This window comes from Acomys minous, assembly GCF_964271855.1.
Source record: "Acomys minous genome assembly, chromosome: 10".
Taxonomy (NCBI): domain Eukaryota; kingdom Metazoa; phylum Chordata; class Mammalia; order Rodentia; family Muridae; genus Acomys; species Acomys minous.
Window position 1 is genome coordinate 78,852,583 of NC_140491.1, and position 15,150 is coordinate 78,867,732.

The window sequence follows — 15,150 nt, forward strand, 5'->3', positions numbered from 1 at the left end:
AGAGAAAGATGTGCCATTTCTCACATGAGGTTTGGGCAGGTTTTTGGTTGTTTTCTTGGGCTATGGATATTTATTGTCTTAGAAGTAGGTTATAAGTTATTATTGTTCATATTCAGAAAGAAAATGAGGTTAGATTGAGGGATTTCTTTCTTTTTCTTTATCTTTCTTTCTAAGGTATGGAGATAAGGGTTGGAAAGAAATAAAGGGGAAATACAGAAATATATAGGGATGATAGGACAAAAAGTAGATTATTGACTCTACTCCTCAACTTAAGGTGCTGTCACTCACAAATAAGGTTAATTTTAATTCCTTGATATAGAATTTTGTATATTGATAAAAAATAAGTTTAATTTTGATACATTAAATAGAATTAAAATTTAATATTATTCTTCGCACATTATATTTCTATTTAATATGAAGTATTGTATACATATAATTCAACACATGGCTTATTTCCAAAACTCTGATAGTGCTATTGCAGGATGCTTAGGATAATTAAATAATACAAGTTAACTGTTGGTTGATCAACTCTTGGTCATGTCAAGTGCTGGTCTATTTTTGTTATAGGAATATACGTCCCAGGCTTAATAGATAGGTATGATTCTACAGACAGATAAGGTAAAATAGATAAGATCTTCAAAAACCTTCGAGACCTGCAGAACACAGCATTTTAAAATATTTTTATTATTTTAAAGATTCTTTTACAATAAGACAGGTTCCCTCATGGCAATACCCAGACTACCTCAAAGAAGATGATGAACATCAAAGATACTCCTTATAGAGATAGCTTCGACTATGGCAAAATATCCACTGGGGAAAATGTCCTTATATCTGCCACAGACAGACTTCTGCCTAAAATGGGCAAGCTCGGATGCAAGCTGAGTTGACTGCCTAAATCTGCCAAGACAGTGTAAGCAAGTCCTCAATAGTTCCTGTTTCACAAATATGTCGGTCAGATATATTGGGCCAGAAGACTGAAATTTATGCTCCAATGTTAGATAAAGTTTTGGGGGACTATTCAGGCATCAAACTGTCTTTGTCATTTTTTTTTCATTTTGGAAGCTGCTAACCTGCACTTCCTGTTTACTGGGATAATTAAATTTATTCCTTCTCAAGTCCCTGATAGGGTTGAAGACCAGATAGTTAGTTTTAAAATTAAACTTTGTTGTTTAGGCGTTAAGATATTTTTAGGTCTAGATAGACATTTTAGGTTGATAGATATGACCTTTGATAGATATTGATTTAGGCTCAAAACTTTACACTCAACAAGATAGAACATATAATATTTTCTTCAAGGTTGCCAAATACCTTTTGATTAGACAGTATTTATGTAAGTCTCACCTGTTAGTTTTTATAATTTTTCATAATTGTTCTTACTGTATATTTAAAAATGGATTTTTTTTATTTAGACAGAAAAAAGGGATTGTTAGGGATTGGTCTGATTTATTTTTACTGCTTCTTGTCTCTATGACCCACCTGCACTTGCCTAAGAGCCTAACCTGTTTGACCAATAAAAGGCCATTACACCCAGGCAGGGAAAATGGGATAGGCATGTCTAAGGTTCTGGGTTGGAGGAGACAGAGAGGATCTTGGGAGGCAGAGAGATGGGAGGAGAGGAGAAGAAAAAGAAAGGTCACTATGAGTTCGATGGAGGAGAAGCACATGGTTGGCATGGATGGAGGATTTGGCCTAGATGAAGAATATTAGTAAGTATATGGGATTACGCATGGGAGGCAGCTTGATAGAAATTTTTAGAAAAAGGTGGCATAGGATTGGGGCATGTATCCCATACCTGACCAACTATGGGAAGTACGTTAGGGGATTAATATGTGCCCTGCCTCAGGTTAACTAATGTTAACTAAGGTTAAAAATATAGCAGGTGTCTGTGTCTTGATTGATTGCCAGCAGGTTAGAAAATACTGCTGTAATAATAAGTAAACTCCTAATAAAAAACATTAATAGGCCACACTAGTAAGTAATTGAAATCTAAGCTAGCAGCCCATCCTTTCTCTATAGCATTACCCGGCTTCTCAGAGTATCAATTTTCTACATGTAGAAGACACTAATAGCTTCCTGTTGCACAGATAACCACTTAGCGTGATCAATAAAATCTTTATATCTGTATCTGGGGCACATTCATTTTTCTAGCATTTAAGTAAACAAACAATAACAAACTAGCAAACAAATATGGGGTTTAGATGTCCTAGATTTGTTTTAATCAGTTAATTTTGTATAACACTCATATTTTAAGTTAAATTGCTTATTATAAACCAGAAAGGGCCAATCTCTTCTGCTAACTTGGGGATGAGTTGTATATGCAAAGATGAAATTTATAATGCCTTGAAAACTATAACAGGACTCACCACAGTCATACAAATTTGCAACCAGAACCATTCTAATTTGTCTTGTTTGATTTTTTTTTTTTTGCACAGAACCTTTTGACATATATTTAAAAGTTTTGTCTAAAAAGAAAGTGTTGCTTTCTTATAAGGTCAGACAAAAGGCACCTAAAAATAGTGGTGTTGAAAATTGCAAGTGCAATCTCTGAAAGAGTCAATGGTGATGTGTATTCAACTAGACTTCCATCATTTCATTATATTCACTTATATGAAGTGACAGAGATTTTATGTAATTATACATTCACAGAATATTTAGACTTCACTATTAACTCACAAATTGTCATAGTAAATGTAGGGCACATCGTCTTCAATGGCAGCTGGGCAGTGACAGGTTGCTAAAATGCATATCTTACAATCATGAAAAAGGCCAGCTAACCTGCCCACATTTCTGACCACATTATTTTTAAATTACCTTATCATATTAAACACTTTTAAAAAATTAATAGTGACTATAAAATTACATGACTTAAACCAAACTTCATAAAAACTATTTGCTCTAAATAAAATAATAAGAATGCATTTCTTTTCTTCAGTTCAAAATTAATATGCCTTCAGCATTTAATAAAAATCAATAAATTAATCTCCATTTGTGTAAATATCTTGATTTGTTTTCTAATAGGCTTAGTGTGTCTGGTCTTATATTGAGGTCTTTAATCCTCTTGGACTTTAGTTTTGTGCAGGGTAATAAATATGGATCTATTTGAAAACTCATATGACAGCCCATGCTGGCAAGGATGTGGAGAAAGCAAAACACTCCTCCATTGCTGGTGGGAATGCAAATTTGTACAACAACTTTGGAAATCAATCTGACACTTTCTCAGAAAAATGGGAATAGTGCTACCTCAAGCCCCAGACATATCATTACTGGGCATATACCCAAAAGATGCTCCACCATACAACAAGGACATTTGCTCAACTATGTTCATAGTAGTCTTTTTTTTTTAATAACCAGAATATGGAAACAGTGTAAATGTCCTGCAACCCAAGAATGGATAATGAAATTGTGGTTCATTTACACCATTGCAGTACTACTCAGCAATTATGAAAACAAGGATACCTTGAAATTTGCAGGCAAATGGATGGAACTAGAAAAGATCATCCTGAGTGAAGTAACCCAGACCCAGAAGTACATGCATGATGTACTCACTTATAAGCAGATATTAACCATATACTACAGGATAATCATACTATAATCCACAGATATAAAGAAGCTAAATAACCAGTAGGACTCTAGGGAGGATGCTTAATTCTCATCCAGAAAGGCAAACAGAATAGACACCCCAAGACTGAAGACAGGGAACAGGTCAGGAGTCTACCATAAGTCCTCTGAAAGATTCCACACAGCAGAGCATCGAAGCAGATGCTGACACTCACAGCCAAACTTTGGCCAGAGCACAGGAAGTCATATGGAAGAGCTGGGGAATAGAAGGGACTGGAGGGGACAGAGGCTTCACAAGGAGACCAACAGAGCCAGCAGGTCTGTGTCCAGTGGGCTCTGCAGAAACTGGTTCACCAAACAAGGACCATGCATAAAGAAGACTTTATACACCCCGCTCAGATGTAGTTGATAGGCAGCTCAGTTTCCAAGTGGGTCTCCTAATATTGGAGTAGAGGCTGTCTCTGACATGGATTCTGTTGCCTGCTTGTGGTGGGGTGGCCTTGCCAAACCACAGAGGAAGAGGATGCAGGCACACCTGATAGACTTGATAAGCTGGGTTCAGATGGTTAGGGAGGAAATCTCCCCCTTTTTGAGGACAAAGAGACTGAGGTGGGGGGGGCGGAGAACGAGGTGATAGGGCAGGAAGGAGATGAGGGAGGAGCTACAATCAGGATGTAAAGTGAATAAAAATTTAAAAAATTGGGAGCAATCTTGCATGGCTATGGAATATACTTTTTATGTGGCCACTCTTTATGCTATTTGTGGAGATAAATACATTTGTGTTTAGGTTGGATAATCAAAATGTGGCAAAGAGCTGGAGCCTTGGTTCAAATCCAAGGCCTGAACCCATGCATGATTTTATGCTGTGAAATAGCAATTTTTGTGTATCTGGGTGTAAACGGCTTTCCAAAGCACCAACTATTTTTTATAAGCAAATTACATTTATTCCACATTAAAGTTTTTTTCTTTCTGAATGTTTGTGGTATTTTCATTATTTTTTTAGATTCAGAATTAATATATATTAACATTTTTCATAAAAGGCTATCCAGGAACACACAAATACGGTTTATAGCCATGTGTGGCACCATATATAGAGAGAAGTGTGATTATTAGTCATGAAGAGTCAAAATCAATCAAACATTAATAGGTGATATTTTTGAAAATAACAAAAAATGCTGAGTTGCTTTAATTAAAGTCAATAAGGATTTTTTCATATCAGTTGGCATAAAAATAATAGTTTTCGGTGTATATGAAATAAAGAATTGAGCCAGTTAACTCATAATTATAAAAATAATTTTCTGGCTTTCTTCTTTTATTGAAATTCCATCTTTGCAGTCACATTGTGAACTATATTTCAGAGAAAAGTGTAAGTTACAAGAAGAGTGACACTCCAGGCAGCATTAAATAAAGTATTACAAAAAAACACTGCAATTTGCTACTTAGGAACAAGAAGGTACTGAAGCTGTTTGCAGGGACACCTGAAAACTATGACCCAGCACACTCATATTCACATATGCAGCTATCCTAGCTAGTCTAGGTAGAGACAATGTGCTTGTCTGTAAAGGAAATTCTTAAAGGGCAATGAGCTAAATTGGCATACTTACTGTGGAAGGACTGAAGAATGTTAATTATCCTTTGATCTGTTAATCTTCCTGATTTTGTCATCTGGCCACATTTGAGTTGATTAGAAGACTCTCTTGATTCAATCCAGCAAATCATTTCTTCATTATAAATAAAGTCTAAAGCATGGATCTCATTTCCGTTTGCTGAGCTTATGGTTGTTATTTTACTCCCATTAATGTAGAAGACCTCAATTGTTTCAGGACTTGCAATTAGTAACATTGGCGGCCTATCTGTAGGTTCTGGAATAAAAGACAGAAAATGGTGTTAAGGAGAAGGGTTGAATTTGTCTTGTTTATTCAGTAATGCAGTGTCCACTCAAAGTTACTCCTGTACTTGTAACCCATCATTGAAATAGAAAAGAATGAAAACATTTTGAAATACGCTGCACACATAGCTCACTACATGTATTGTTTCACTCTCTGGGAAAATGTATTTGTCTGAGCACTTGCTTCCATTATACCTTAAGTCATAAGGAGTGGTCTGAATGTGAAAGCAATATTGTTTACTTCCATGGATGGTTAATAAAGGAAGTTTTATGCTGTGAATTTTGTTTTAGCAACGGTGGATGTATCTGGATGACCCTATGGTGTAGTTTCTGAGCTTTGCTTGGAAACAAGGACGTGCATTTGGAAAATGAATGTGAACGGTCAGAAATAGACTCTTCGAAGCAGAACTCAGAAAAATTGGGTTCCTAGCAAGAAGCTCTTGTAATCTTGACCTCTCTTGCTTCATACTGACCTAAAAGCCAAACAATCATTCTACATGTAAAACAAACTTTAAGAGCGTGCTTTTATTCACTGCAGCTTTGGTGATGTTAGGACTGATGTGGTTTTGATGGACATTTTGAAATTGTCTGACATTTTGGTGACATATTCAAAAGTAATAATAAACCTCACATGAAAACTAGTGTCTCTGGAGCTCAGTTACATGATCACATGAGTGTGGTTAGTCAAGGGCAGAGAATTCCAAACTCCTCTCTTCAGCTTCTCTCATGAGCTTTTGCAATGTACAACCAAGTCTTTTTGGCTCAGATGTCAAACCTATCAAGAACTGAATTCTCAGTTTCTCCGTAGCTACTGCCACCACATCCTGTGTCAAACTACCCGCATTTCTCTCCAGATTTACTTCAGTAGCCTTTCAACTGTCTTCCTTCCTGATAACGGTGTCTACTCTCAGTGTCTACCATTACCCCAGCCATAATTATGGCAGCAAAACACCGAGTAGATAATATCAACTTCTGTTTAGTACCCCAAAAACTCATCACACATGAAAGAATATCAGGTTCAGTAACAGGTCTTGAGAACTGTCTTGAGATGTATTCTCATTATGTCTTTAATGTTTTTCTTCCCAGTACTGTCACTGATTGTGATCTTGTTCTAGAAAAGTTGCACTCTGTGGTGTTCCTTGTATAAGCCAGGAAGACTGGATAACACAGATCCCTTCCTTGAATACCATCTTCTTATGCCACATTGGCTGACTTTCTTGCCTCATTGTTTAGAAGTCACTTTCTGATGAGGGTTTCTGTTACATCTAATAGAGTTTCATGTCTTCTCCATGAATTTTTACCAAGCATTTCTTTCTTATCATACCTATAGCATGTATATTTTCCTATTTGCTTACTTATATACGTTATTTGTTCCATTTTGAACACCTAGGAGGATGGCTAAATAATATAGTGCTCAGAGATAAACAAATGGATTGGAATTTTTATATGGCAGGATTCCTTAGAAACATTCTGCGAAACTTAAAATCATATACATACGTTTCAGTCTGTGAAATAAATCTTAAAAATATTGAATATTTAAAAATATCACAAAACACTAAGTGATCATCCTGAGCATTGTGAAATAGAATCAAAGAAAATATATCTACCATATGTGATCGGTGTAAGTACATAAATCTAAATTTTAAATCAGAATTATTTAGCGGTCCTTGTTATTTATGGTGAAGTTAGAGAAAGTAAGTCTTTTAGCTAGAAAAACTCTCTCCTAAAGTTGATGTCCTTTCTCTCTCAATGTAAAAAAAAGCGAATTATTGAGTGTAGCCCAGGTCATTTCCTAAGCACTGACATATTTTCTCCTAAGAAATCACTTTACCCTGCTCTATCAGAGACTACATTGGCAAACATCCTGCTGAACTGGAGGCCATGCAAAACACCAGAACTGAAGGACCCTCTGCTGGACTAGAGGCCACTCAAGCCATCAGCAGTCCAGCCTCAACCTCTACCCAAGCACAGATCACTCTAGCCAGAAGATCCAAGAAAAACATAGAAATCAAGGGGCAAAAAAACGACTCACTTATCAAAGCCAAACTTAGATAGGCAACTAGACCTATAATAATCTACTAAGATGCCCAGATACCAGTATAAGAACTCAGTCAACAGCAGCCAAGAAAATATGTCACTCACATAGCCCAGCTATTCTAGTACAGCAAGCCTTGAATATTACAACACAGTTGACACATGAATAACATTAAAAGCATCTCCATGAAGATGACAGGGGTCCTTAAAGGGGGAATGAATACATACCTTAGAGAAATTGATTTTTAAAAAGTGGAGGATTGAGCAAATCCCTTAAAGAAAGCCAAGTAAAAAACAAACATTTGAAGGAAATAAATTAAACTATTCAAGACCTGGAAAAGGACATAGAATCAATAAAGGAAAGACAGAAAGAATTTTGGAAATGGAAAATCTAAGTAAGTAAACAGGAACTACAGATTCAAGCATCACCAACAGAATACAAAAGATTGAAGAATCTCAGGCATTGAAGAGGCTATAGAAGAAATAGATATATAGGTTAAAAAATAATAAGCCTAAAAAATACCTGACACAAAACATCCAGGGAATCTGGGACACTGTAAAAAGACCAAACCTAAGAATAATAGAAATAGAAGGAAAAGAATCCCAGCACAAAGGCCTAGAAAATATTTTTAACAAAATCATTGCATAAATTTTCTGTTACCTAAAGAAGGACATACAAAAAAAATTTTTTTAAAGCTCACAGAACACCAAATAGATTAGATCAGAAAAAAAAGTCTCATCCAGACCTGAAAAAAAAAACACACAATGCAGGTACTCATGTATAAGCAGATTTCAGCCATATTGTACAGGATAACCATACTAGAATTTACAGACTCAAAGATAGGGAGTATGTTTGACTCTCACTCAGAAGGGGAAATAGAATAGATAGTGGAAGTAGTTGAAAATAGGGAAAAAGATAGGAGAGGAAGTACAGAAGGAAGTGAGGATGGGGATCAGATGTGGGGAGAGTAGAGGCAGAAGGACAGAGGGCTTAGGAAGAGAAGAGAAACTGTGGGCAGAAACATCACTGAGACAAGCTGGAAACCTATGACAGGGTAAGCTCCTGGGAGAATATGGGGTAAGTCTAGTTGAGACCCTCAGTACCAGGGTTCATGGAGAGTGAAGAGGCTACTCTCTAACCAGATAGGAATCCTAGTAGAGAGAGAGGAACACCAACCCACAAAAACTTTGACTCAAAATTTTCTCTGCCTATAAGATGTGCAGAGATAAATATAGAGCAGAGATAAAGGAAATATCCAACCACTCCCTGACCCACACCAAGGGAGATAGCTTATGCTTAACACTATTAGTGACACTCTGCAATGCTTGCAAACAGAAGCCTTTTATAGCTGTCCTCTGAGAGACTCCACCCAGCAGTATATTTAAACAGATCTGAGACTCATTGCCAAACATTTGGCAGAACTCAGGGAAGCTGGTGGAAGAGTTGCAGGGTATGTGTGGGCGATAGAAAGACCTGGAGGGGGCACGAACTACACAAGAAGACCAACAAAGCCAACTAACCCTGACCCACATGGACTTGCAGAGACTGAACACAAGTAAGGACCATGCATAGACTAGAATTTGGGGAGCTATCATGTAAATTTGTGTTTATCATGGAAGGATACTTGGTTTCTAAATTTTATGGGGGGGGGGGGGGTGGGGGGGGGGGGGATTGAGAAATGGTTTGCTGAGATACGTTTCTATCCATCATTCTGTGGTCGCCACCAAAGAAGAAGGTGTGTTCAGCTCTCATATGTTCTGGTGGTTTGGTGGCAGGGGCTCCCTTTTTGAGGTGTAAGAGAGGGGAATAGAAGAAGAGGGAAGGAGGGTGAGACCAGGAGGAGATGAGGAATGGGGCTATGATTGAGAATGTAAACTACATAAATTAATAAATTAATTTTAAAAAGAACAGAAAGTCCCCTTCCCAGAAAACAAACAAATCACCAAACATGTAAAACAAGAAATAATATTAAAAGTAGCAAGGAAGAAAGCCAAGGAATATATAAAAGGAGACCTATTAGAATTAAATCTTACTTTTTAATGAAGAATCCAAAAGCCAGAAGGGGAGACCACAGATGATGGCATAGACAACGATATTCAGCAAAATTTTCAATCACCATAAATTTAGAAAACAAGATATCCTCATGATAAACACAAATTTACATGATAGCTCCCCACAAATCAAGCCCTGCATAAGAAGGTAGTAGAAGGAAAACTCCAACCAAAGGAGGTTAACTAGATCCGTGAAAACACAGGAAACAGGTAATCTCACATAACCAAAACCAAAAGAAGGGAAATACATATACATACATACAAAAACTATAACAAAATATCTTAAATTAGCAATCACCAGTAATTGGCATCTCAATACCAATGGACTCAATTCCCCAATAGAAAGACAACAGTTAACAGAATGGATGTGAAAACAAGATCCATTCTTCTGCTGCATAAGGAAACACCTCTCACCATCAATGATAAACATTACCTCAGAGAAAAAGGTTGGAAAAATATTTTTCCAAGCAAATGAACCAAAGAAACAAGCTGGTGTAGCCATTCTAATACCTAACAAAATAAGCTTCAAAGCAAAGGGCAAGGGCACAAATATCTGTAAAGGAAAAATGACTAAAATTTTAAATCATACATAGATCCTCACACATTGATAGTGGGATATTTCAGTACTCCACTCTCACCAATGGACATGTTATCCAGACAAAAATACTGGAGGTAATAGACAGTATGAGACAAATAGACTTAAGAAATATCTATAAAATATTTTACCCAATACAAAAGAATAAACCTTCTTCTCACGGCCTTATGAAAGATTTACTCAGACAGGAAAAAAACCCAGAAACAACAGAAAGCCTACAAATTCATGGAATTTGGATAAATCTCTACTAAATGACTGCTGGGTCAATGCAGAAATAAAAGAAAAAGAAGAAATTAAAGACTTCCTAAAATTCAATTAAAATAAATGCCTAAGAAACCCCAAATTATTGAACACAGTGAAAATGGTACCAAGAGGAAATCACTGAGCACAAGGTGCCCAAATAAAAATAGTGGAGAGATCTCAAACTAGCAACTTAATAGAACACATGAAACCTCTAGAACAAAGAGAAGCAAGTTTATGGAAGAAGAGGATATGGAAGAAGATAACCAAACCAGGGCCTGAAATATGTAAGAAAGAAACAAAGAGAATAATACAAAGAATCAATAAAACAAAGAGTTGGTTCTTTGAGAAAATCAACAATACAGACAAACTTTTATCAAAAAGTAATGAAAACACAGTGAAAGAATGTCCAAAGAGTATTCACAGAAATAAAAAGAGGGGCATAACAGCAGAAAGCAAGGGAATAAAAAAATCACTAAGTCATAGTCAAAAACTTGGACTCCACAAAATTAGAAAATCTAAAGAAATAGATATATAAATGTCCTGATAGATACCACTTAACAAATTTAAATAATAATCAGAAAAACAATAGGCCTATAACCCTGAAGAAAATAGAAGTAGTCATTAAAAGTATCCCAACTACAAAACCCAGGACTAGTTGACCTTAACACAGAATTCTACCATATTTTCAAAAAAGAGCTAATACCAATAGTCCTCAAACTTTTCTACAAAACAGAAGCAGAAGGAACATTGCCAAATTCATTTTAAGAGACCACAGTCACCTTTTTACCCAAACAGCCAAAGTATCCAACAACAAAAAAAAAAAAAGGAGAGAGAGAGAGAGAATTACAGATCAGTTTCCCTCATGGACATTGGTGCAAAAATACTCAAAAAAATAGTTGCACCAGATAGATTTCCAAAGTGGTTGTACTAGTTTGCATTCCCACCAGCAATGAAGGAGTGTTCCTCTCTCCCCACATCCTCACCAGCATGTGGTGTCGCTTGAATTTTTAATCTTAGCCATTGTGATGGGTGTAAGATGGAATCTCAGAGTTGTTTTGATTTGCATTTCCCTGATGATTAAGGAGGTTGATCATTTCTTTAAGTGTTTTGCAGCCATTTGATATTCCTCTGTTGAGAATGCTGTGTTTAGTTCTGAGATCCATTTCTCAATTGGGTTATTTGGTTTGGTGGTGTTTAATTTCTTGAGTTCTTTATATATCTGGTGCTATCTCATAAAAATGGAAATAGGGCTTCCTCAAGACCCAGCTATTCCACTCCTTGGAATATACCCAGAAGATGCTCCAGCACACAGCAAGAAAATTTGCTCAACCATGTTCATAGCAGCCTTATTCATAATAGCCAGAACATGGAAACAGCCTAAGTGTCCCTCAATAGAAGAATGGATAAAGAAACTGTGGTACATATACACTATGGAAAACTATTCAGCTATTAAAAACAAGGAATTCCCGAAATTTGTGGATAAATGGATTGAGCTAGAAATGATCATAATGAGTGAGTTAACCCAGAAGCAGAAAGACTCAAATGGTATATACTCACTTATATCTGCATATTAGCTCAAGAGGCATGTCCCACGAAAGCCTACACTTACCAGGAAACTGAGACAGAGAGGGGATTCTAGTGGGACTCTAGATGAGAGAATCATGGGAGAATGGGAAAGTAGAATGATCCAGAGGGTCCTAGAAGCCTACAAGTAGAACATTATGATAGGCAGATTTGGGCACAGGGGTCCCGCTCAAACTAAGGCACCAGCCAAGGACAATACAGGCGGTAAACCTTAAACCCCTACCCAGATCTAGCCAATGGACAGAACACTCTCCACAGTAGAGTGGAGAGTGGGATATGACTTTCTCACATACTCTGGTGCCTCACCTTTGACCATGTCCCCTGGAGGGGGAGACCTGGTGGCACTCAGAGGAAGGACAGCAGTTTACCAAGAAGAGACTTGATACCCTATGAACATATACAGGGGGAGGTAATCCCCCTCAGGAACAGTCATAGGGGAGGGGAATAAGGGGAAAATGGGAGGGAGGGAAGAACGGGAGGATACAAGGGATGGGATAACCATTGAGATGTAACAAGAATAAATTAATAAAGGAGAAAAAAAGTAAAAAAAAAAATAGTTGCAAACTGAATCCAAGAACACATCAAAAACATCATCTACCATGATCAAGTAGGCTTCATCTCAGAGATGAAGGGATAGTTTTACATATTAAAATTTTGTCAATGTAATCCTCCATATAAACAAATTAAAAAACACACACACATTTACTTCAATAGATGTTGAAAAAATAACTTGAAAATATCCAACACCTCTGCATGATAAAATTTTTGCAGACGATAGGGATTGGGCCCCTTTTTTTCCTATTGGGTTGCTTTGTCCAGCCTTGATATAAAAGTTTGTACCTAGTCTTATTATAACTTGTTACACCATATTCCGTGCATATCACTGGAAGGGCTGTGGCCTGCTCTGTTGTTTGTTTGTTTGTTTGTTTGTTTGTTTTGGGAAATGGAAGAAGAGTAGATCAGGGAGAGAAAGGAGGTCGGGGAGTGACTGAGAGGAATGATGTAGTGGAAAGCTGCTCTCAGGGTGGGATGTGTTATAAGATAAAAGCATAAAAAATTGAAACAATATTGTCCTTGGCTGGTGCCTTAGTTTGAGCAGGACCCCTGGGCCCAAATCTGCCTATCATAATGTTCTACTTGTAGGTTTCTACAATACAGGCGGTAAACTTTAAACCCCTACCCAGATCTAGCCAACGGACAGAACATTCTTCACAGTTGAGTGGAGAGTGGGGTATGACTTTCACACACACTCTGGCGGCTCATATTTGACCAAGTCCCCTGGAGGGGGAGACCTGGTGGCACTCAGAGGAAGGATAACAGGTTACCAAGAAGAGACTTGATACCTTATGAGCATATACAGAGGGAGGTAATCCCCCTCAGGAATAGTCATAGGGGTGGGAATAAGGGGAAAATGGGAGGGAGGGAAGAATGGGAGGGTACAAGGGATGGGATAACCATTGAGATGTAATGAGAATAAATTAATAAAAAAATTTTAAAAAATAAAATAAAAAAGAAAGAAAAAAATTGAAACAAACAAACAAAAAGTCAGCAAAGACATAGGCTTACTTTTATGTCTTTTGGAAAGACTCTAAACCTTGGCATAATAAAATCAACAAACATAGCAAAGCAAACAACAACAAAATGTTCTGTGACACTATAACTGGGTAGCCCAATATAGGATACATGAAATCTTGAGTATAATAAGCCAATGACTAGAAAGCCTCAAAATGCCAAGTTAATTTCAACAACAAAGAAATCTTCCAGGAAGCTCAGGTGAGTGTTATAGCATCTCTGCTTAGTATAGCTTTGTCCACAGAACAAAGCTGAGCTTGATAGCTATTGAGCTTCTCTGAAAATCTTTTAATTCCACATTGAGACTATGTTACACTTGCTCTCCACATTCAGAATCCACATTTGGTCTTCCTTTGATACTCTCTGTGACCTTGGAAAATTTGAAACCTGTGAGATGATAGATTTCTCAGTTTAGAGCGTCTTAGATGTCCATGTTATCAGATTTACAATGATATGCTGTTGTCTTCATGCAACATCTGAAATGAACTTGAAGAATTTGCCTCACACTCAAAACAAGCTTTTATTAAAAGCTTCTTTGCTGCAAAGATTTATGCAAATCCTAGATTTTGGCAGTTACTTCTCAGCAAGCTAAATGTATGACAGAATGCTGAGACTCTCCCTGAGATTTGTCAACATAGGAATGCTTATCTGACACAGTATATTTAATTTTTGTAGCTTATTTTTAAATTCTTAGGTGACTGACTAATTAAAAACATGTCACAAATTGTAAATTTTTCTTTCAAAATAACAAGAAACACCGAATATAAGTTAAATGGCGCATGCCTTTAAACCCAGCACTCGGAAGGCAGAGGCAGGCAGATCGCTGTGAGTTCAAGGCCAGCCTGGTCTACAAAGTGAGTCTAGGACAGCCAAGGCTAACACAGAGAAACCTTGTCTCGAAAAACCAAAAAAAAAAAAAAAAAAAAAAAAGTTAAATGATATATAGTAGTACATGGTTTGAACTTTGGCTTTAAAATTACAAATGGCAGACTGAAGGAAAGATACTTAGAATGTAAATTGTAAAATCTGTTAAAAATACTTATATATCCTGCTGACTAATAACTCCCTCTTTTAGACAGATGAATATAACATATGACGTAATGAGTAAAGATCCTCAAATACAGACATTTCAAACATCATTGGAATCTAAGGATAGAACTCAGGCTGACTTAATACATAAACCACCTGTAAGGAATATTATACATGTCAACTTGCACTCTCTCTGATCTCCACAGCTAACTGAAGAGCTCCACTAATAAAGGTGAAAGGCTGCCCAGAATAATGTGATGCCATTACTCTGTGTCATTCTTAGAGTCAATTGAAAGTTTTCTCAAAGGAGCAGTAGGAAAACACTTTCAACGAATTCCATCACCGAGATACCCAAATCAAAGTTTAGTGAGATATAATAAACATTAGCCTTTCACACAAAAGAGATTGAAACTCAAGAAAGCACCGGTCAACATTCCACCTTAGAGAAGAAAGCCAGATTAAATAAGTCTCTCCACTGGGCTATCAAACACATTCAGGAGATTAGTGCCATACAAGTGAGAAGGAAATAAGGTTGAGCTGGGAACATGGCTTACTGGCAGAGCACTTTGAATGCATTGTTCATGCTCTGATTTTG

General features: G+C 36.9%; 1 protein-coding gene across 5 annotated transcripts in view; it reads right to left on the reverse strand.

The window, feature by feature from the left end:
• The window catches only part of LRP1B (LDL receptor related protein 1B), a 1,938,012-nt gene that overhangs the window by 1,012,734 nt on the left and 910,128 nt on the right, over positions 1 to 15,150 (reverse strand). For all 5 annotated transcript variants that reach the window (XM_084800259.1, XM_084800256.1, XM_084800258.1 and 2 more), the window contains one exon: positions 5,163 to 5,420. In XM_084800259.1, the coding sequence (XP_084656385.1) occupies positions 5,163 to 5,420 (258 nt within the window). The remainder of the gene's footprint in view (positions 1 to 5,162; positions 5,421 to 15,150) is intronic.